The 22,519-nt window shown below is 60.5% G+C and overlaps 2 protein-coding genes across 10 annotated transcripts in view; both read right to left on the reverse strand.

Moving 5' to 3' along the window:
* Window positions 1-2,339, reverse strand: part of MYO15B (myosin XVB) — a 34,873-nt gene extending 32,534 nt beyond the window's left edge. Inside the window, exon 1 of the mRNA XM_047758695.1 lies at window positions 164-2,339. Coding sequence (XP_047614651.1) covers window positions 164-2,235 — 2,072 coding nt within the window. The 5' untranslated portion in view covers window positions 2,236-2,339. The remainder of the gene's footprint in view (window positions 1-163) is intronic.
* Window positions 2,340-7,382: 5,043 nt separating this feature from the next.
* Window positions 7,383-22,519, reverse strand: part of LLGL2 (LLGL scribble cell polarity complex component 2) — a 37,783-nt gene continuing 22,646 nt past the window's right edge. For 2 of the 9 annotated variants that reach the window (XM_047757273.1, XM_047757274.1), the window contains 22 exons: window positions 21,348-21,445; window positions 19,968-20,049; window positions 19,651-19,766; window positions 18,772-18,930; window positions 16,424-16,586; window positions 16,131-16,263; window positions 15,784-15,838; window positions 15,038-15,189; window positions 12,966-13,338; window positions 12,673-12,826; window positions 12,480-12,584; window positions 11,797-12,089; window positions 11,540-11,690; window positions 11,068-11,239; window positions 10,292-10,408; window positions 10,029-10,195; window positions 9,463-9,727; window positions 9,085-9,238; window positions 8,818-8,846; window positions 8,543-8,590; window positions 8,317-8,359; window positions 7,383-8,200 (listed from right to left, as the gene is read on the reverse strand). In XM_047757273.1, coding sequence (XP_047613229.1) covers window positions 8,086-8,200; window positions 8,317-8,359; window positions 8,543-8,590; window positions 8,818-8,846; window positions 9,085-9,238; window positions 9,463-9,727; window positions 10,029-10,195; window positions 10,292-10,408; window positions 11,068-11,239; window positions 11,540-11,690; window positions 11,797-12,089; window positions 12,480-12,584; window positions 12,673-12,826; window positions 12,966-13,338; window positions 15,038-15,189; window positions 15,784-15,838; window positions 16,131-16,263; window positions 16,424-16,586; window positions 18,772-18,930; window positions 19,651-19,766; window positions 19,968-20,049; window positions 21,348-21,445 — 3,144 coding nt within the window. In that variant the 3' untranslated portion in view covers window positions 7,383-8,085. The other 7 variants (XM_047757278.1, XM_047757276.1, XM_047757279.1 and 4 more) reach the window with 7 other exon arrangements.

A 22,519-nucleotide genomic window follows, 5' to 3' on the forward strand; every position in this document is an offset into this window, starting at 1 on the left:
ACATAAGTGGCACCTATTCCCATCCCTCACCCGCCCCTTCCAGCCAGATAACCTTTTGTGAAGCCACACCCCTTCTAAGGATACAATTCATAAAAACTAGGGTAGGACAGGATATGAGCAAATGTGACCCAGGCATGGCAGGTTCAGAGCTGCGCCCACTCACCGCAGTAGGGCCAGGTCTTCCGTGTCCTCCAGGTCATCCAGGAGGCTCTGGCCCTCTGCACCAGGCAAGGGTGACGCCTCCAGGTCCCACCCCAGGCTCAGCTCCAGGTCCCTCTCCAGGGCCTCCTCAGCCTCATCCTCCAGCTCCCACCGATCCCTCAGGGACCTGCAAGAGCCTGGGCTTCTCTCCAAAGTGAGTCGCGGCAGCAATGCCTCGGTGCCAAGCCCAGGGTCCTCGTGGGGGTCGGAACTCTGAGCCCAGTGCACCGGGGCCTCGGCCTCCAAGATCTCGGGCTCCGCTTCACTGCTGGAGCTGCTCCCATTGAGTGAGGGCTCGTCTGGGGGAGTTGGGCTAAGAAGAGAGCAGTGGTGGGGCCCGGCCAACCCTTCTCCAAGTGCCCAGCGCCCCTCATTGTCCCCTGAAGCCCCCGCACAAGACCGAACGCGCCCCTCCCCAGCGGGGGCGTCCGTGGGCACTTCCTCTGAGCTCTGGCTGCTCGACGCCCTCCCTGCCCTGTGGATCCTGGGGAATACGACCGCGAACTTGGGATCTGGAGTCACCTCCTCACTAGGGTCGTCGAGGGCTGGGCTTTTCGCCACCGGCTGGGAGCTCGAGCCGCCGCCAGGGGGAGCCCTCGACCGCCCCCCTAGCCTCGTTACTCCCGCCAGGCTCAGCACCAGACGGCGCCGCAAACCAGGCGCTCGGCCTCGGCCCCGCCCCTCGCCCGCCCGCGGCCCCGCCCCCTGCGCCCCCTGTGCCCCCTGCGCCCCCTGTGCCCCCTGCGGCCGGAGCTGCAGCCGCAGCCACCGCAAAAGGCCCAGGGCCCTCGCCGCGCGCAGGAATCGCTCTTTGAGGCCAGAGCTTCGGGAACCCGCGGCCTGGGGAGCGGGGGCTGGCGGGGACTTCCCGCGGAGCCTACGGAGCGCCACCAGGGCGGCCAGTGGCGCTGAGTCCCTGGGCTCATCAACTCCAGCTCCCGCTTCGCTGGCACCTGCCTGCCCTTGCACCTTCCCCACCACCTTTCCGACCTGGTGGTGCTGACCCTGGGCAGTCAAGGCCTCGGCTTTTCCAGGCTCGGCCCCCGTCGTCCTAGCCTCTGGCTGCACCTCACTATCTCTCACGTCCCAGGCCGGCCTGGGGTCCCGAGAAGCCCGCGAGCTCCGGGGAAGGCACGCGTGGCTGCCCTCGGGGAAACTGGAGGCCGCGGCTTTTCTGCCCATCTCAGCCTCTTCAGCCTCAGTGGCCCGGCTTGCTGTTCCTAGGGATACCCGTGCGCTCTGTCCAGGCCCGGCCCCTTCCAGGCTTGAGTCCGTGTCTGTCCCGGAATCCTCTGTCCCCCCCTGGGGCCTCGCTCCCGACGATCCACCTTCTGGGTTCCGGGGCTTGTCGCTGTCCCTGGCGTCGCTGCTCAGGCCGTCGCTACTCGGGCACTCTCCTGGCGCCTCCAGACCTGACTCCGGACCGCTTTGAGTGCCCCCCGAGCCGGCGTCCGTTTGCTCCGAGTTGGGCCGTAGCTCCGGAGCCCCGCCGCCCTGGCTGCTGCTCTCCTGGGCCTCTTGGGCTTCGCTGTCCGGGCAAGAACGAACCCCGTCTCCACCTGACGTGTCCCCATTGAGGCTCCGGGTCTCCGGGCGACTCCGCCGAGCCGAGCGTCCCCGCCCTTTCCCTCTCCTTCTGCGGTGGTTGTGCTCGTGTGTCCTCCCTTCTCGGGGGAGACGCTCCTCCAGGGCCCCCCCAGGGTCGTCCCCGGGTTTGCGTCTCTCCTGAGGCCGGCATCCCCGACGCCGAGCGCGGCCTTGTCTCCCCGCAGCCTCCGGGGGCGGCCCAGCCTCTGGCCGCCTGCAGTCGCTGTCCTCCTCTACGGTGGGCTTCCTGCGGCCACCGGGGGTCTCCTGGCCTCCCACGGTGCCAGGTTCCAAGAGCAGTCTCTCCCCGCGGGCCTTACCGCGGCCCTGTCGGCGTTCCCGGCTGGGCGCGCTGTCTGAGCTGGCCGACCCGGATTCCCGCTCCCCCGAGACGGGCCTCCTGGACCCCTCCGGGTTCTGGGGCGCCTTGCCCTTTCTCCTGCCCATGACTTTTCAGCCTCTCCCCTTACCTAGGATCAGGCTGCCCGTGGGAGCTCTGGGCGCACACCACAGGCGCTCCGCTCTCGTCCTGCTCCGGCTGGAGCTACAGGCTCAATCTACCCGCCCCCGCGTCTCCCATTTTACGCTTGCGCATCAATAATGCAGGTGGCTGCGGGTCCTGACCCCCTCTGCCAACAATAGAGCGGAGGCCGCCCAGGAAAGAGGAGCTGCAGCTGCGGACAAAGGCCGTGGACAGGGCAATCATGCCACTGGGAGTTGCAGCCAGCCTGGCCAGGCTGGTACCGTGTCAAACCGAGGGGGCCCACGCTCTGCTCCCCTTCACTCCTTCAGCTGGGGGTGAGAGGTGCCCAAGGAACCTGTTTGGGCTATCCTCCTCGTGGGGGGGTGGGATGCTCTGGGGCCACTCACTCTCCTCCCTTGGCCCTCTACTGCTCCACAAGGCTGGGATCAGGCTATTTTATCACCACCAGCTGGAGGAAGAAGGATTTTCTGTTGGCCTGGCAATAGCTCAGCCAATGAGAAACTGTCAAATGAAGCCAATGAAAAGCTACTACCAGCTCCCAGTTTTCCTCCAAGGGACTTTTTGTCTTTTTGTTTATATATCAGCCGCTCCCAAATTCCCCTTCTCCTCCATAAAGCAGTTTCCTCTGGGAGTTCCCCTTGTGGCTCAGTGGTAACTTGGTAACTTATCAACTAGTATCCATGAAGATGTGGGTTCCATCCCTGGCCCCACTCAGTGGGTTAAAGATCTGGTGTTGCCGGGAGCTGTGGTGTAGTTTGTGGCTGTAGCACAGGCCTGCAGCTGTAGCTCCGATTTGACTCCTAGCCTGGGAATTTCCATGTGCCCCAGGTGCTGGCTCTAAAAAAGAAAAGTTTCCTCTCCTTTGCTTTAGAAGAGCTGTCATAATTCTTGTCCCAAATGGTAATTCTTTCCTGCTCCTGAATAAACCTATTTTGCTGGTAAGATAACTGGCTTTTAAAAAATTGATGTGGGTTCCCAGATTTTACATCTGAAATGGACGCTGATTTCATCACATCTTTTGCTTCAATTACAAACAGCACTGATTTCACCTGTGTCCCAGTAGAATTAATTCCTAGAAGTAGAATTGCTGGGCCATAAGGTATGTGTATTTGTAACTTGGAGAGTTTCAGATTTTCCTCCACGGACGTTGTACCAGTATGCATTCCCACCAACAAGATAGGTGACCATCATTTTCACACAGCACCAGACGTGGTGTTACCTAACATTTTTGCCACTCTGAGATATGACAAAATCTCAAATGCCGTTTTTTGGTTTTGTTTTGTTTTTAAGGGCCGCACCCGTAGCATATGAAGGTTCCCAGGCTGGGGGCAAATCGGAGCTGTGGCTGCCTATGCCGCCACAGCCCCAGCAATGCCAGATCAGAGCCGCATCTGTGACCTATACTGCAGCTCACAGCAATGCCGCCAGAGCCTTAACTCATTGAGCAAGGCCAGGGATTGAACCTACGTCCTCATGGATACCAGTCAGATTCATTTCCGCTGAGCCACTATGGGAACTCCCCTGGAGACCTCTCTTTTTTCATCCTTTACTCATCTTTCTATTGGGTGTGGATCTACTTCTTTTCTTTTCTTTTTTTTTTTTTTTTGACTTTTTTTAGGGCCACACTTGCAATATATGTTTTGTTTTTGTCTTTTTGCTATTTCTTGGGCCGCTCCCGCGGCATATGGAGGTTCCCAGGCTAGGGGTCCAGTCGGAGCTGTAGCCATCGGCCTACACCAGAGCCACAGCAACGCGGGATCCGAGCCGCGTCTGCAACCTACACCACAGCTCACGGCAATGCCGGATCGTTAACCCACTGAGCAAGGGCAGGGACCGAACCCGCAACCTCATGGTTCCTAGTCGGATTCGTTAACCACTGCGCCACGACGGGAATTCCATGCAATATATGGAAATTCCCAGGCTAGTGGTCTAATTGGAGCTGTAGCTGCCTGTGCTGTACAGTCATAGCAACTTGGGATCTGAACCTCATCGGCCACCTACCCTATAGCTCACGGCAACACTGGATCCCTAACCCACTGAGCGAGGTCAGGGATCGAACCTGCATCCTCATGGATTCTAGTCAGATTCATTACTGCTGAGCCACAACAGGAACTCCTGGGTGTGGATCTGTTTCTACCCCAGCAGGAGTCATGAGCCCGTTTGGATGCCGCAGGGCGAGGCAGCAGCTGCAGGGCAGGCTCAGGGGCACCCAGGATGGAAGCAGATGTGGTACCCCCGCCAGAGCCTGTGACCTGCCCCACAGGACTCAGGTGCCTCCGCTGACCACTCACTCTGGCCTCTCCTCACCAGCAGCTCCATCCAGAATCAGAACGGGGAGGCAACATTCCAGATTGTGGCACCTGCCTTGGAAAGCTCTGCAGCTGGCTCAGGTCTGCCCTACACCAACTTTCTGCTCATCTCCTGGAGCCAGCCTCGGACCTGGGTGGAGCTGCCGCAAGGGCTCACATTACCCAGGAGGCCTGGTTTGAGCAAGGAGTTGAAAATGACTTGAGAAGGAAGCTGCTGTCCCAAAGGAACACAAGCTCAGGGGTAACAGCGGTTACTACGTAACTCATAAAACTGGGGAAAGTCTGTAAGCTGTGCTTCCTCACCACGGATACTGAGGCAAAGGACCGCGATGTTCAGAGGGCTTGGTCACCTGCAAAAAGCAGAACAGGTGACACAGTCACAGAGTGGTTGACCACACGCCATTGATCACGGTCTCCAGGAGTTCTCAGCAGTTCACGAACCTGACTGGCATCCATGAGGATGCAGCTTCCATCCCTGGCCTCGCTCCTGGTTAAGGATCCCCGGTGGCTGTGGCGTAGGCCAGTGGCTCCGATTTGACCCCTAGCCTGGGAACTTCCATATGCCATGGGTATAGCCCTAAGAAGGCCAAAAAAAAAAATTTTTTTTTTTTTAAATTGCTGACACTTCAGGCTTATTTTGTGCCAGGTACTGTTCTAAGCTTTTTTTTGGTCTTTTCTAGAGCCGCACCTGCGGCATATGGAGGTTCCCAGGGTAGGGGTTTAATCGGAGCTGTAGCCACTAGCCTACACCACAGCCACAGCAACACGGAATCAGAGCCTCGTCTGCAACCTACACCACAGCTCACAGCAATGCATTGAACTCTTAACATGTTTCCCCGGACCCCGACAGGGTCACCCCTACCCCGTGGGCTGAGATGAACCTCACCAAAGATCATGAGGGGACATTATGTCCATCTCATTTCCCAGGTGAAACTGATGCAGACAGAGCAGGTAAGTCATTTGCTAGGATCGAAACTACAGTGGTCTTGGAGTTCCCTGGTGGCTCAGTAGGTTAAGGACCTGGTGATATCACTGCTGTGGCTTAGGTCGCTGCTGTGGCATGGGTCTGATCCCTGACCCTGGAACTTCTGCATGCCACAGGCACAGCCAAAAAAGGGGAAAAAAAAAGAAACTACAGTGGTCATTTGAAGCATAGGTCTCATCTTAAAGCCTTTCGGATGCCTCCACTGTCTCAGGATAAAGTCCAGACTGTCTTATAGAGGCTGTGCCACTCCCACCCCTCTGTGGCTTTGTCTTTTTCTGTCCAGCATCCCCTTTGCTTCTTCCAGGGGCAGCATTTTTCTTCTTCTTCTTTTTTTTTTTTTTGTCTTTTGCTATTTCTTTGGGCCGCTCCCGAGGCATATGGAGGTTCCCAGGCTAGGGGTCGAATCGGAGCTGTAGCCACCGGCCTACGCCAGAGCCACAGCAACGCGGGATCCGAGCCGCATCTGCAACCTACACCACAGCTCACGGCAACGCCGGATCATTAACCCACTGAGCAAGGGCAGGGACCGAACCCGCAACCTCATGGTTCCTAGTCGGATTCGTTAACCACTGTGCCATGACGGGAACTCCAGCATTTTTCTTCTTTTGGGGAACTGTCCCTCTCACTCCTGGTGGTTCTTGGGGATCCATCTCAGTGAGCCCCCAGTATTCCTCTAAGGAGAAACGAGGGATATCTGGAGGCCCAAGTTCCAGAATTCAGACTTTTTTTCTTTTTTCCTCCTTTTTTTTTTAGGGCAGTATCCACAGCATATGGAAGTTCCCAGGCTAGGGGTGGAATCCGAGCTGCAGCTGCCGGCCTACCCCACAGCCACAGCCACACGGGATCTGAGCGGTGTCTGCAAACTATACCATAGCTCACGGCAATGCAGGATCCTTAACCCACTGACTGAGGCCAGGGATCAAACCCACATCCTCATGGATACGAGTCGGGTCCATAACCCCCTGAGCCACTATGGGAACTCTCCAAAATTCAGAGACTCTTGATCTGAAGAATCCCACAGGTCCCCCCTCAGCTCCCTGAGCCTGTCCTTCCAGCATGCCCCTCCCCTACTCAGGCCAGGGTGGCTCCGTTGGCACATGGCAGTGCCCTCATCCTCATAAGGCTCCTGGTGCCCCCGCCCTTTTAGCTCGCCTCCTGCCAGCCACCCTCAGCTCTCCCCTCGCTCCCAGGGCAAGCAGACCAGCTCCTCTGATACTGCTGTTTCCCTCCATCCTCCCTGCACAAGAGTCTGCCCAGCCAGCTCCTGGTCACCTGCCGGGGCACTTGTCTCACAGGCCCCTGGACTGCCCTCCTAACACTCCCTGCACTTGTTAGGACCGTGAGCCCCACAAGGGCGGGGACCGTTAGTCCCTTCGCCAATTCTGGTCCCCAAGCACCTGGCAAATCGTGGGTGCTCAATGAAGACAGGTGAACAACGATGTAGCCCAGGCAGGGAGTTCGCTTGGGACGCAGTGCGTTAAGGACCTGGCATGGTCACTAAAATGGCTCAGGTTGCTGCTGTGGTGCAGGTTCCATCCCTGGCCCGGAAATTCTGCATGTGTGCTGCCAAAAAAAAAAAAAAAGAGAGAGAGAGAGAGAGAGAAAAGGTAGCCCAGTAATATCAAGCCCCTGGCTTATAAAGGACCCTGACCTCCGGGCACTGCCTCCACCTCCGCAGTACCCCGCAGTCCTTCCCGAAGTCTGGAAGAGGCCACGGTGTCTTCCCCTTCTGAGCGAGGCACGGCCAGCCATGGGGGCAGCTAGGCGCCTCCCTCTGTCCCCGACCCAGGTATGCAGTCAGACAGACTCAATTCGGTTCACTGTTTTATCATTTATTCCCAAAGAGAGAAAAGGCATATAGTGTTCAGACACAACCAAACACAGTTTGATCTGATTCAAATAGCTTAAAAAAACCAAACAGATTCTCCTGAGCACCAGCCTGGGCCAGGGGACGGACCCCAGGGCCAAAGGCGAGGGACCAGCTAAGGGTCATTTCTATTTCCGTGGAAAAATCTCTGCACAATTTAAAAATTAAAGTCCTTGGGCCAGTCCAGTGAAGAGGTAATAAGGTGTTTATTAAAAACTCTTTTTCGCCCGGAGGCAGTTAACATTTATAATTTAAAACCCAGCCTACTACAAAAAAAGGGGGCGGAGGGGGTTAAAAACTGTGCAACATTGAGAAAGGACTGAGACGGTCGAGGCCCCGGGAGGGACAGCCCCCGGGGCCCAGGGTCCCTCTTCTCCCGAGGCCAGGAGCAGCAGCAGGGGGTGGAAACTGGGGGAGCCCCCAGCCCCCGCACGGCCCAGTGCCCGAGAAGAGCCCTCAGTAGTGTGTGTTCATTGTGCAGCCTGGATGCGCGTCCGGCTCACTCCGCTGCAGAAGGAGACAGAGCAGCTCAGGGCCCGAGTCACCCGCCTGAGCCCAGACACGGAGGTTTTCAGGCCGTCGGCGTCACGTGATGGGTCAGGGCTGGCGTGGACCTAAGGCTCTTGGGGAGTGGGGGCAGGGGCTCTTCCTCCTATCCTTCCCCAGGAGCCCCCCTTACCGGGCAGCAGTGCCCAGAGCCCCTACCTCCCCCATTGCTGAGGCTGTACGCCACGGCCACTCGCTGCGAATGCCAATCGCCAGAGCTCCTGCGTGGCCAAAGACAGTACAGTCACCATCCGCGGGGACTCCAGACAAGGACCTTATTCCCAGCCCTCTCCTGGCACCCTGGGGCCCACCCTGGCAAGCCTGGGCAGTCACTCACCCCCGGGCTCCCTCCAAGGTGCTCTGGATCTCCTTCAGGACCCCTGCAGGGCACGTGGGGTGGGGGTGGGGGGGCAGAGGCCTGGTGAGGCCAGCAGGGGCCAGGGCCAGACCCAAGCCTCCCCCCCACCACCCCAGGGAAACGGCCCTCGTTTCTACCCCGGTGTTCCAAGCAACCCCGCCCCAACGTGCCTCCTGCCAGCCCACCAGCTCCTGCCCCGACTCACTCTCATCATTGAGCAGCGCGTGTTCCATGACTGGGCCGGACCTCCTCTCTGGAAGGCAGAGGCCAGGTCAGGTGAGCCTTGGGCCCTCCTCTGCCCCCGCCCCCTGCTTATGCGGTGGGGGCGGCTGGAGCCTAGAGCCCAGGACTGGAAGGGAAGCCGTTTCTACTTCCGGCCCGAACACCACCTGCTCCCCTGGAGATCCCCCTTCCACCCCCAGGTCTGGGCCCAGGTGTGCTCTGTCCCCGAACGCCCCTGGCCCCAGAGGCCTGGCTTACCCTCTCCGTCACTCTGGCTCCCTGAGTTCCTGCGGGGGGAGAAAGGGTAAGGCTCCCCATTCCGGCTGAGAAAGCCCTCCTCCCCGTGAAGAGCGAGGCTGAGCAGCTTGCACGGGAGGGCGGGCAGGCCAGAGCAGAGCCAGAGCCGGGCGGGCGGGCTCAGGTCACAGGGAAGGGGACCTTGCACCCCCCCCCCACCATGGGCACCTGGGATGGGCGGGGGATGAGGAGGGGCCTAGGACAAAGGCCACCTGTCCTCTTCCTCACCTGGCTCGGCTCAAGGCCGTCTCAGGGCCCGATCCATTGCGGGGCCGGCCGTGGTTCTTCGGTTCTGCTGAATCCACCAGACACCGGGGCTCAACCAGCCACTTGGTGGAGAGAGAGAAGCGCTCAAACTCGGAGGGTGAGATCAGGTAGAAACCTGGGGGCGAGAAGCCTGGCAGGTGAGGCCGGCCTGTGTGTCCTGGGCCCTGTGGCTGCTGACAGAGCTTCCGTCCCGGGGAGATCAGGGGCCAGAGCCTCTCCCAGAGCTCTCCATCTGAGGAGTCTGGCCATGGCCGCAGTGCCCCTGCCTGCCCTTCCCAGCAGTCCCTGCCCCCAGCCCCCCTTGCCGTAGAGGCCCGGGCACGCCCGCCACCTGCACACCTTGGCCGTATTTGGTGAAGACGCACGAGGCGATGCCGCTGACGTCCTCCCGGCGGATGCAGCTGTAACGCACCTGGGGCTTGAGCAGGGGCAGCGAGACCACCTGGACGTCGCCCAGGTTGGTGAGGACGGCCAGGTGGTGCTCCCCGTAGTCCTCGGCTCGACAGCTGCCGAAGCGGGCCGCGCTGACCCGCCGCACCCGCGAGCCCTCCAGGGCGGTCAGCTTCAGCTTCAGCCTGGCGCTGACCTTGGGCAGCGTGAACACCTAGGGCACAGGGCAGCCGGTCACACCTGCGGCCAGACCACTTTGCAGTGCTTCTTCCAGCCACGTGAGGACTTCTCGCTTCCCTGCCCAGTGCTGCCGCTGGGCCCGGCCCTTTGCCGGACGCCCCCACCCAACTTCCCTGCCGAGCCTGCTCCAACCCTTTCCAAGCTCTGCAGCCCTCACACACCAACTACAAACACAAGTTCAAGTGAGTCCCAGCCACCGTCATCACGGTCCAGGGTCTGAGCCTGTGCGATGTCCCAAGGATCCCCGGGGGATCCCGCCCCCTCCTGCAAGGCACCTTAAACTGCTCCTCCGACACCACGAGCAGCTGGTGGCTTCCTTGCATGTCCGGGCTCTTTGACAGGTCGTGAGCCACTTCCAGGGGCTCGGGAAGGGGCACACTGTGTCCATCCAGCACCAGGATGCCCACCACGGGCGCTCGGTGCATCAGCTGGATCTCCTTGGCTGCGGGGATGGAGGTGGGCAGTGGGGCTGGTGTTGGCCGATGGGCGGGGCTGGAGACAGCACCCCGCCCCCGCCCTCCCTGGCCCCAGCACTCACCCTGCTCTGCCCGCACCAGCTCATCCATTCTCCGCTCGGCAGGGGGCACCCGCAGGGCAAAGGCGTAGACAGTACCACCATTGGTGCCCGCCCAGAGCGAGGGGCAGTGGCGGGAGCCTGCCAGGAGGTAAAGCTTTACATCTAAGCCTTGGCTCTGGGGGTCAGGGGAGCCAGGGGACCTCAGCTTGCTTCCTGGCCTTGCCGCTCACTACGTCTCTGACTCCAAGGTCAAGCCAGCAAACTCTGCAAGCCTCGACCTCTCCCTCTGTCAAGTGGAGCTGCTGTGGGCCCTGGCTACCTGCTGGGTGTCGACGGGAAAGGCTCTCCGACAACCCAGGGCCCCATGCAGATGACCCCGAACCCAGGACAGCTCAGCCCTTGAGATGCAGCAGCAGACTGGCAGGAGGGCAGCAAGGGAGAGAGAGCCAGGGAGTCTCGCTAGGGCCTCTTGGGTACCAGCAGGCCCGTGGCATGTCCCAACCCTCACAGTCACTCTAGGAGGAAGCCATTCCCCCATTTCACAGGGGGAGAGGCCGAGACCCAGACAGGCTCAGTGACATGTCCAAGGTCATGCTTCTCGAAAGTGGTGGAGCCTGGCTACGAAGCCAGGGCGCCCGGACTCGGAGATCCAGCCAGAGGAGGGAAAGAGCCAGGCCGGGGGGCACCCTCCCGTCCCCCGCCACCCGCCCCGGCTCACAAGGGGACACCCCTCCCTCCTAGGGTCACACTGGCCAGCAGGCAGCAGCCTCCAGCACGCCCGCATGCCGGCCACTCACTGTCCCTCAGGTAGGTGTCCGCGAAGTAGAGGGTCCGGACGAAGCCCGTGAACGAGTCCTCCGCCGAGCGGGCCTCGATCTTGCGCTGCACCGGCGCCAGCTCCATGTTCTGCAGGCCGGTCCGCTCTGCCCGGGTGCTCCCCTCCTGCCCCTGCCGTGGGTCGGGCCAGGCCTGAGGGTGGCTCAAGAGCGGTCCTTCCCGGGGAAGGCCGGCCACTGCCCCCACCGCCACCTGCCTCTACTACTGACTGAGGACTTGACCCTGAGGCGTTACAGGGACGGCCTTTCACACGTAGGGAAGCCGAGGCACCGAGAAGCAGCGTGACAGATGGGAGGTCACAGGGCTGGTGGGTGGCAGGACAGCCCAGAGCCTGTGCCTTCAGCCAAAGCAGTCAGGGGTGGGCGGGGGAGGTGGGACCTGCCGCTGGCTGCTCTGAGCCCTGCCCGAGCTGGTGGCCGGCCCGGGCCTCACCTCTCCGGGAGGGCCGGCGGGCCGCCGCTTCCTGCTGGACACCCGGCTGCGCCGTATCCGGCGGAAGGACTGGCGCAGGGACTTCTTTAGCGACTTCACACGGGACAGCGGGCCCTCCAGGGCGAGCTGGTCGCTGGGATGCAGCGTGCACCTAGGGGGTACCTCGGGCTGTCAGGGACACCAGGGTGCGAGGGACCTTGCCCATCCAGGCACCGATCCCAGACCTGGGCCCCGGCCGCCCCGGGCGGGGTGCTCACTTGACAAAGACCTGCCGCCGCTGCTGGTGGTCAAAGAGGCCGAAGCCGTGGCTGGTGCCAAAGGCCACGAGCCGCCACTCGGAGTGCAGGGCCAAGGAGGTGACCACGGCCGGGGGCTGGCACTGCACCAACACGAAGGGCTGGAAGCCGGGTTCGAAGTGCACGGGCCCCGGGCGGGCGCACAGGCGCTCGTGTCCCTTCCAGCGGTAGCCCTCCTGGTCCTGCAGCAGGTCGGCCTCCACCTGCTCCACCGCGTGCTCTGCCTCCTCGTCGTTCAACTCCAGCACCAGCACCTGGGCGGGGCGGCAGATGGGCTGAGAAACCCCCGGCACCAAGGGACAGCAGGACCTCAGGGACCCTGGTGACAGGGACAGCAAAGGAGCCAGGGCCCAGGGCCCCACCAGGGGCAGGCGTGTCCAACCACAGCCCTTAATTCTCGTTTCTGGAGGAGAAACGAGCATCCCAAAGGCCTCCTCTAATGGGATCAGGGAACCTCCGTTCAGGACAAGTCAGAGCCACAGGGGCAGGTGATGCTCCTGGTGACACCATCAGTGGGCACTCAGGAGGCTGGTTCCCGTCCCTGCTGCCCTCCAAAGCTGAGAAGGAAGCCTGTGGGCCTGGAAGCTGCCCCAAGTCACCCCATCACTCCTGCCCTGCTCCCCACACCCAGCCCAGCCTGCTACCTGCCCTGCTGTGCCGGCCACAGCCAGGTAGCCGCTGTATTTGCAGAGGAAAATCTTCTGGATGCCCAGCCGAGGATCGTCACTGTAGGGGTCGAAAGAGCCCACCTGACGGGGAGGGGAGGCCCGTGAGTGGCCCTAAGTGCTGGACGCGACCTGCCCACCCCCCCCCACCCAGTGGTCCCCGGGGCCTCACCTTGCGGAGTGGGGGCCACTCGTCCTCGCCCTGGGCATTGAGGCTCCCGCTGGGGTCTGTGTCGGTGAGGAACACCCGGACGGTGCTGAGTTTGTACAGCAGCCGCAGGCAGACGCCCGAGGCGTCCCAGAACCGCACGGTGCCATCCTCGTGCCTGTGGGCAGAGCCCGCCTGCCACCCGTGAGAGGGGTGCCGGGCCAGGGGTGCCCGGGCCTGGCCCGCACCCCTCTGGGCTCTGCTCCCACCCTACACATCCCACTAGGCAGGAGGAGCGGACCGTCAACGCCACCTACCCCGTGAGCAGCAGGTCCCTTTGGGGCGGGGCCGGGGCCAGGCTGGTGCCACCGTCAATGGGCCACTCCTGGGGGAAGACAACGGAGACGGTCAGGAGGGAGCCTGGCCCTGGGGGGCGGGGGGCGCGCAGGGCTGGGCGGGGGGCCGGGCATACCATGGTGGAGAAATGTGTGTTCTGCCGGCTGCCGGCGGCAATGATCCGCTCCCACAGCTTCAGGGGGATGTTGGAGACGTGGTGGGAGCAGGTGATGGCCGAGCAGTGCAGGGAGGCCAGGTAGGGAGGCTGGACCGGCGGCCAACCCGGCGTCTGCAGGTCGATCACCACCAGCTCCTCCTCGGCCAGCACCACCAGGGCGTAGGGGTCATCAAAGGCTGTGGGGACAGGCCAAGGGTCAGGGGTTGCAGGAGCCACCAAAAAGCAGCTTGCCCAGTCCGGCCCTGCGGAACCGGAAGCTCTGGAGTTGGAGCCAAGGAACATGCACTTTAAAAACAAGTTCTGGAGTTCCTGGCGTGGCTCAGCAGTAACGAACCCAACTAGTATCCATGAGGACACGGGTTCGATCCCTGGCCTCACTCGGTGGGTTAAGGATCTGGTGTTGACGTGACCTGTGGTGGAGGTTGGAGATGTGGCTTGGATCCCAAGTTGCTGTGGCTGTGGTGTAGGCCAGCGGCTACAGCTCTGATTAGATCCCTAGCCTGGGAACCTCCATGTGCCGCCAGTGTGGCCCTACAAAAGCAAACAAAAAGACAAGTTCCAAATCCAACAACGCAGAAAAAGGATTCCATGCTACAACCCAGTGGGATTTATGCCAGCTTTGTAAGGCTACATCAACATTTGAAAATCAATTAATGCGATCCATTTCTCAACAGGCGAGAAAAGAAAAATCACATGATCATGGCAATAGATGCAGGAAAAAAAAAAATGGACAAAACCCAGTATCCATTTAGGATAAAAGCTCTCAGGAAACTAGGAATAGAGGGGGAACTTGTTCAATTCGATAAAGAACATCTACAAGACCTGCAGCTGGAGTTTCCGTCATGGCTCAGGGGTAATAAATCTGACTAGCATCCATGAGGACACAGGTTCAGTCCCTGGCCTCGCTCAGGGGATTAAGGATCCGGCGATGCCATGAGCTGTGGTGTGGGTTGCAGACGAGGCTGGAATCTGGTGTTGCTGTGGTGTAGGATTCGACCCCTAGCCTGGGAACCGCCATCTGCTGCGGGCACACAAAAAACAAAATACACCTACAGCTACGGTAGTACGTAATGGTGAGAAACTTGAAGCTTTCCCACTGAGATCAGGAGCAGAGCCAGATGCCTCTTCTCACCACTCCCTTTCAAGTACTGGCTCACACAGGATGGCAAGAAAAGGAACGGCAAGGATGCAGGTTGGGAAGGAAGAAATCACACCGTCTTTGTTTGCAGATGGCATCATCATCGAGGTAGAAAATGGAAAAGAATCCACCCTACACCGGCCCTGCTCCCGGAGACGCTGTCAGGTGTGAGGAGCGAGAGGCTGAGAAGGGAGGAAAGCGGGCCGGACTCCCCTCCAAAGGGCCACGGGCGAGGTTGGGGGAACACAGCTCAGGGCCTCCCCTGGGGGTCTCGGGGTTTGGGGAGATCTCCCGCCAGGCCTCCTCGCTGGTTTCAACACCAGCCTTTTCGGGTCCTGCCTGTCACCCAGTTTAGGAAGCTGACCCAGGCCTTCTTCGTTGGCCTGGCTGAGCTGCAGGCCACGCACTGCTCCCTGCCCCACCCCACAAGGATGTCCAAGCCAGGGGCCCTCTGCCTCCGCCAGGTGGGTGTTAAACCCAACGGCACGGATCTGCCCCCTTTAGGCTGAGTCTGAGCTGAGCTGGCGAAGCGCAAAGAGAGCTTGGGGTGGGCGGAGGGTGGGGCCAGCGAGGAAGGCAGGCGAGGGAGCAGCCTGAGGGCATGAGAAGAGGCGTGATGGGACAAAGGGGCTCAGAGTGGGGCGGCTTTGGGATCCGAAGGCCCTTCCTCTTGTTTACAGATGGGGGACGGGGACCTCCCCACCACTCAGCCCTCCCCACCTGCTCCGAGCGCCTACCCGCAGCGTCTGCCTCCACGAGGACCGTAAAGTCAATGATGCGGGAGGTGAAGTCGAAGGCCGTCTGCTGGCCATCATGGACCACTGAGATGCAGTGGCGGTCCCCATAGCTGGCCCGTGGCATGCCGCCCTGGAAGATGGCGAAGGTCGACCTGGAGGGCAGAGGAGAGCTGGGCGTGGGCCGGGGCTCCCGACACTGCCCTGGGCGACCAGGGGCTGAGCCGGGCGTGGGGCGGGGCTGTGACGGGCCTCTGTGCCAGGGCCTGGGAGCGAAGCCAGGCTCAGGGTGAAGACTTATTCAAGGTCACCAAGAGGGGCTGGGGCGCAGACCCCATCTCTTCCCGACCACAACAGTCCAGGAGGACTTGGGGGTGAGTCGGGGTGGGGGGCCTGAAGGCCACAGGCTCTGAGTCTCCGAGCCACTCCTGCTTCAGAGAGGTGCCCCCCACCCTCTTCTGCCCACACATCAGATCTCTCTGTGATTTTGTTTGAGGACACAGGTCTTCTGCTACAACAGAGTTTGAAGCCGGTGGGTCTGAATCATTCCCTGGGTGGGTGGAAAGACTGGGGGTGGTTTTTAGGAGTTAGTTGGTGAGAGGTATGAAGGGCCCCCTCGCCCTTCCCTGGAGACCCCCGTGTGGGATCAAAGGCATTCACCAGGCATTCGCCTTTCCAGCCCCCTCTCCACCCCTGACCCCCGCCTGGAAGGCTCTAGAAAGGGAACGGGAGAGGGCACTGATACCTACCCTTGCCTGGTGGTCAGCCAGAAGATTTTGGTAATAGCTTTGCAAGGAAAAGGACCTAAAAGAAACGGAATGAGCTTGAACGGCCCTCCCTCCTGTGGGTCCATGGCACAGACGCCCCCACGCCCACACCCACAGAGCAGACCTCTGCTTAGGAGTCTTGCCCTGAGCAGTGCCCCAATAAAGGCCTGCTGTGTGGCTTTGGACACAGCCTGCACCCTCTCTGGGCCCCAGGTTTTGCTTCTAGGAGTTGGCCACCTACACTTGAAAGCAGGAGGGACGGCTGGGCACAGAGAGGACGCTGCCCTGCCCTCTGGAAGGCGATCCCAGGTGGTGGGCAGAGCACTGACCGTAAGGCACACAGCTGTGCAGGGGCTCTGGTTGCTGGCTGTCGCCGGACACGGGCCACTGGCAGTAGCTGCCGTCGGAGTGGCAGCTGACAATCAGACGGCCGTCCCGCTGCCAGCAAACGTTCTCCAGTTGCTTTGCAGTGGGAAAGGGGCGAGAGAGATGGCACGGGCTGGGGTCGGGGGCGGTGGGTCCATCGCCTGCGCTCCCACACCTCAGACAGGGCTGCACGTGTTACGCGGGGCCAGGGAGAACCAGGTGGCAGCCGCCCGTGTCCCAGGCCCCCCGCTCCTACCTGGCTGCTGAGGAAATGACAGAGCACGCGGCTGCCGTGCAGGTCCCAGATGACGATGAGGCCGCGGCTGTAGCCGATGAGGATCTGGTTGGGGTCCCGAGGGTGCTCCTGCAGAGCCTCCACCATCTCAAACACCCGCCGCTGGCGGGCCTCCTCTGGCAACCTGGGGGAGGGGAGCAGCGTGAGCCCATGTCGTCGTTGTCCCCTCGGGGCACGGCTGAGAGCAAGGCACAGCCATACACACAGCCTACAAAGCAGCGGGCACTAAACGTGCCAGCATGGTGAGCAGACACATCACCAAGGGGAGGGAGAAGCAACAGGTAGAACTGGACGGTGATGTGGAAACCCCCCGGGATGCACCTGCAGGTGGCACAACTGCAAAAGAAAGACAAGGGCATCGTGTCCAGAAAAGTCCATGTGCTGGTTACCGCGGGTGGTGGGGTGGGGGGAGGGCTGTGAGTGGGAAGGGCAGTTGGGGGTCCTGGGGGGCTGGCAAAGGTCTGTCTGCCCAGCACTGACTGCATGGATGTCCACTTAACAGGAATCCGTTAAACTCAGTGCATTTCTGTACGGTGGTGGTTATTTCATAAAAAAAGTTTTGAGGGAGTTCCCACTGTGGTGCAACAGGATCGGCAGCATCTCTGGAGCACTGGGACGCAGGTTTGAACCCCGACCCTGGCACAGTGGGAGGCTCTGGCGTTGCCTGCGGCAACTTGGATCTGATCCCTGGCTCGGGAAATCTGTATGTTGTGAAGTGGCCAAAAAAGAAAAAAAAAATTTTTTTAAGACTCACAAAACAAATCTGTATCAGTTGGCCTGGCTTTGAGCCTTGACTTCTGACCTGCTCCCCCCCTTTCTGGGTCTGGAATGCTGATGTGAAGTCTGGAGCAGCTGCAGCCAATAGAAGATCAGGAGGTGGCAGGCATGGGACCAAAAGCCAACACCGAGGACAGTGAATAGGATATGGAAACAGCCTGGATGCTGAGGGCCTTGCTATGCTCAATCCTTCTACATTTAGAGCAAGGATTTAGACAGATAGGAAGGGTTTCCAGGACACACGGGCTGGGAAAGCCCAGCAGGGGCTCCTCTCTGACTAGCCTCCCACCAGCAAGGGGGAGGCAGGCACCGGCATAGCCACTGGCACGACCACAGGCTAAGGGACAAGTCCTTCTGGCGAGCACCAGCCGTGCCTGCAGTCCTGCGAACAGTCCTTTCTGACCATGGTCACGCTGGCCTGACCCCACTCTGCTTGAGCGAGAGGACAGAGGTTCATGCTCAGAAATGCAGCCCCAAGCAGGAATCCTCCGAAGCCAGCGATGCCCTGCCATGGACAGCCCGCTCCTGCTTCACCATCACTGGGGCCTGAGGACTGTGCATGTTACAGCCTGGTCCAGAGCCCTTAGGAAGCTGGAGCCTGAAGCAGCTCCACATCCCAGCACCCTGGCCTTCTCCTTGCTCCTCTTTTTCTTTCATCTCTCTTTTCAGGGCCATACTCGGGGCATAAGGAAGGTCCCACGCTAAGGTCCAAATTGGAGCTGCAGCCGCCAGCCTGTACCATGGCCACAGCCACGCTGGATCTGAGCTGCACCTGTGACCTATGTATGCCACAGCTTGGGGCAACACTGGATCCTTAACCCATCGAAGGAGGCCAGGGATTGAACCTGCAACCTCATGGATAGTAGTTGGGTTCTTAGCCCACGGAGCCACAGCGGGAACTCCCTCCCTGGTCCTCTTTCCTGCATACATTCCACTGATTCCAACCTGGCCCCCGGGAGCTCCTGCTGGATTCCTCCGTCTCCTCCCCCTTTGGGGCCCAGGCCCCCCCTTCTCCACATCCAGACCCGATCTGACACCCTCTCTGCCACAGACACCACCGTTAAGGAGCAAAGATTCTGAAACCATCTCAGGAACTCTTCAGGGCTATGGCCGACAGCGATTTGGGGCTGCGGAGCTGGCGTGCAAACAGAAATGCAGCAGAGGCGCCAAGGCACAGGCATGAGCAGAAGCCGCCTGAGCTGCCGCGGGGGTGCGGGCCTCTGTCCACCCCGCCGTGGAGCCCCTGGGGCTTTGAAAGGTGGTATCAGCGCCAGGAACACTGGACTGAGAGCTGGTAACATCACACAGTCATCACGAGCCTCATTTTCCTCACCTTTAAATGAGGTGACACGTTGCCAAGACCCCTTTTCGAGCTGGGGCGCTCACCCATTTGGGCGATGGGTGGGGAGCTGAGAGTCTGTCCCAGGAAATGATCAACTCCTGAGGTGGAACCAGGACTCCAGAGAGAAGCGAAGGCCAGGCCCAACTCAAGGGGACGGGTTCCTAAGGAGGGCCTGGGGCCCAGGGCTCACCGCTGCAGCACGGTGTCCGAGCTGATGGTCCGGTCCTCCAGGCTGCGGAAGGCCGGCAGCTGCACCACGAACACGCTGCCGCTCTCGGTGCCCAGGTAGAGCAGCTCGCGGGAGGAATGGGGCAGGAGCACGGTGATCTGCGTGGCGCTGGGGGCAGCCCTGCGACGGGAATGATGGCTCGTGAGCTGGCTGCTGCCCAGGCAGGGGAGACCAGCGCAGAGGGGCCCCTGACCCCCTCAGCAGCCCCAGGGAAGCAGGCCCATGAGGTCCTTTAATGAGGTCCACAGACTCCAGCCAGGACAAACATATTGAGGCTTTTTCTTTTCTTTTTTGATTTAGGGGTGCACCCGGGGCACATGGAGGTTCCCAGGCTAGGGGGCGAATTGGAGCTACAGCTGCTGGCCTACACCACAGCCACAGCAATGCAGGATCCAAGCTGTGTCTGTGACCTACATCGTAGCTCACGGCAATGCTGGATCCCGACCCACTGAGCGAGGCCAGGCATCAAACACGCAGACTCAAGGATACTAGTCAGGTTTGTAACCTGCTGAGCCACAGTCGGAGCTCTCTTTTTTTTCTGGCTGCGCCTGTGGCGTACAGAAGTTCCCGGGCTAGGGATCTAACCCACGCCACAGCAGTGACAATGACAGATCCTTAATCCACTAGGCCACCAGGAAGTCCCATATTGGTTCTTTTTCTTCCCAAGACAGGAGCCAGATGGCAGAGAGCTTGGGCTAGGAGGCTGAAAACCCTTCCTGGACGCCTTCCGGGATGTGGAGATGGGGGGAGGCAGGCTGCAGTGCTGCCCGCTCCTCCCAGGGCTGCCTGGAGCTGGGTGCTCGGGGCAGGCTGGTTGGGAGAGCAAGACCGCGTTCCTACCCTGGGGGTCCACGCAGCGTGAAACTCTCATCTTCCTGCAGCTCCGACGCCCCGCCTTTGACCTTTAGGCTCCACAGGTGCAGACTGTTGTCGTCCAGCAGGGTGACCAGCTGGCACTAGGGAGGAAAGGCGGTGGGGGCGTGGTCACTCGGTAACCAGGGACGGACCGTGTTCACGTGGCCTTTGCACACTGGGGTGACCGCAGCTGGGAAAGGCAGGTTTGTCCCAGGCGCCCCCATCAGCACGGAGCCCAGGGCTGCCAAGTGGCTGCTCTCTGCACGGCTTTCCAGGAAGCGTGTGGGGCGGGGCGGGCTCACCTGGCCAGGCAGGAAGTGGATCTGCACCACGGCGTTGTTCTCGTGGTGCAGTCCCATGAACTCCACCCCTGGGGCACCATAGCTGGGAGAAGCTGGCTCAGGAAAAGCTCCAGAAGGCAGGACACCCCTCACCCCCGCCATCCATCCATATCCACACAACATACCTGCCAGGACCTCTGGGCCCACCAGCAAAGAGTGTAAATACCCAGCGGCAGAGAGAGGCTCACCTTCGCCCCAGGCAGCAGGACCCAAGGGTGGGGGGAATTAGGGTGGGGAGGCAGGCTCCCTCTCTCCCTCTAGCAGGGGGCCAGGCCAGCCAACCAGGGAGAGCTGTCCCCAGGTGGGGGTGACTCCTGAGAAGTACGAAGCTGTATCTCGGCAACTTTTAGGCTGTTCTTGGCACACACCGCCCCCCCCATAACCTGAGCTACAACAGACCCGTCCACATGGTGGCAGCTGTGAGAAGACAGAGGGCACCCGCGGGCCCACCCACAGCAGCCAGGACCGGGAATCTAGGCACTGAGAATTGTAACCAGGATATGGCCCTGGCCTGGCACTGATTAACCAGCAGAGGAGGGCCGAGTGGGTGTGGGACCTGCCCTCTGTATGTACACTACACCCAGCCTCCCCGTCCCGGCAGCAGAGGGGGCAGGGGTGAGCACCTTGCTGGAGAAGCTGCCAGCTGGGCTCTCCACAGGTGGTCTCTTGCCTCCCAGTCCTCCAGGTCCCACCCTGCCTCACCCTGGGGGCTCAGGTCAGATTTGGGAGTGGGGCTTCCAGATTTGCAGCCCAGCCCTGCCCAGAGGACCCAGGCAGGCGGCAGAACTTGTGGGCTTACCTCTGAGAGGGAGGCACTAGAGCATCCCAACCAGGAATCCACCCTACTCTCCAGGGGGTGTGTGTGTATGTGGGGGTGCACATAGCGAAGACCCTGCCTTAGCACTGCTCCTCGAACCCAAAGCCACCCTGTCTCAATCTGCCAAAGAACAGGTATGTGTATATGCATAACCGAATCCCCTCCTTCTACAGCAGAAATTATCACAACATTGTACACCAACTACACATCAATAAATCTTGAAAAACAAACCAAGAACCCAAAGCCACCCAGTCTCTGGTTTGGACAGAGCCCTGAGGCCAGTCTACAAACCCTTCCGGGGTGGGGGCGGGGGAAGAAAAAGCAACACTTCTTAGCCCGTTAGCTGCCTCCACTTACTGCGTTCAGGGCTGGTCGCTAAGAGGGTTTTTGGATCGTCCTGGGAGCAAGAAGGGTCAGCTGTAACTTGCTTTTAGATGGGGGTCCTTCCTGAATCTCGCTGATGTTATGGCCCCGTCCCCTTCCAGGGCATCCCTGAGCGGGAGCTGGGAGTAAGAAAAGGATACAGCTTGACGGCTCCAGAGCGGGTCCCGATGGCCAGGATGCGCAGAGAGGGGCTGTAGCCGAGGGCGCTGGGCTGGTGCGGAAAGCCATGCTCCACTGTCTGCAACGAGAACCGGGCAGGTACAGGCCTGCAGATGCCTCATCCCTCCCCCCGCTCCACGGCCTGGAGGGTCGGTGGCGGATGGAGGAGCCGCAGCAGAGCCACCCCGAGCAGGATGAGGAAATCGGTCTCGATCAGGTCCACACCCTCAGTCCACTCCCGACGGGGCCTTTGGACACGTGGCCCTCCCCAGGAGCGCCTTCTCCCCAGACACCATGCTGGCCCCCTGCTCTCCAGGAATCCCGACCCGGTTCCTCCACCACCCAGCCTGTGGGGGGTCCCACCCAGCCCTCCTGCAGGGGTGCAAGGTGGGGGCAGGGAAGCTCTGGGGCGGTGGGGGTGGGTGGGGGCCTGGCACAGAGAAGGCACCAGGTCGCTCAGGAAGCCTGACTGCCCTGCAGCTCCGGGCGGACCCCTGGGGTCTAACGGAACCCACAGCTGCCTTCCCAACCCTGGGCCACCTGAGGCTCTTCCACTGCGGAACATCTGCCATCACAAATGCCCCCGCTGCCACTGCGAGGTCCCTTCCGCCATTTACCCCGGGGAGGAAGCCTCTGGAGTGTTGATGGAGACACACGCCTTTGCTCATGTCTCACAGGAGAAGTAAGACACGTGGAAGAAAACTTGGAACGTAGAAAGGAGTTGGAAAAGGAAAACCAAAAGTCACCCATACGCCCACCACCCGAGGAACCCTTGGTAACGAGGGTGAGGGTCTGCCTATAGGCACATGTGGGTTTATACAGAGACTCAGAGAAAGACAAGATACCACTTACAGGTGGAAACTAAAAAAACACTACTTTTTTCCCCTGGTCTTTGCAGACTCACAGATACAGAGAACAAACGAGTTACTGGCCGGGCGCGGTGGGGAGGGCTGTGCAGGGCTGGGAGCGTGACCTGTCAACGACCGTGTGCACAACAGGCTCAAGGACGTATCGCACAACATGGGGAACAAAGCCGATATTTTGAAAGCACTATCATGGAAGGGAATCTTTTTTAAAAATAAAAACAAGGCGTTCTTTGGTAGCAGAGTAGATTAGGGATCTGGTGTTGTCATTGCAGCAGCGTAGTGCAGTC

Source organism: Phacochoerus africanus, chromosome 14, assembly GCF_016906955.1.
Source record: "Phacochoerus africanus isolate WHEZ1 chromosome 14, ROS_Pafr_v1, whole genome shotgun sequence".
NCBI lineage: Eukaryota > Metazoa > Chordata > Mammalia > Artiodactyla > Suidae > Phacochoerus > Phacochoerus africanus.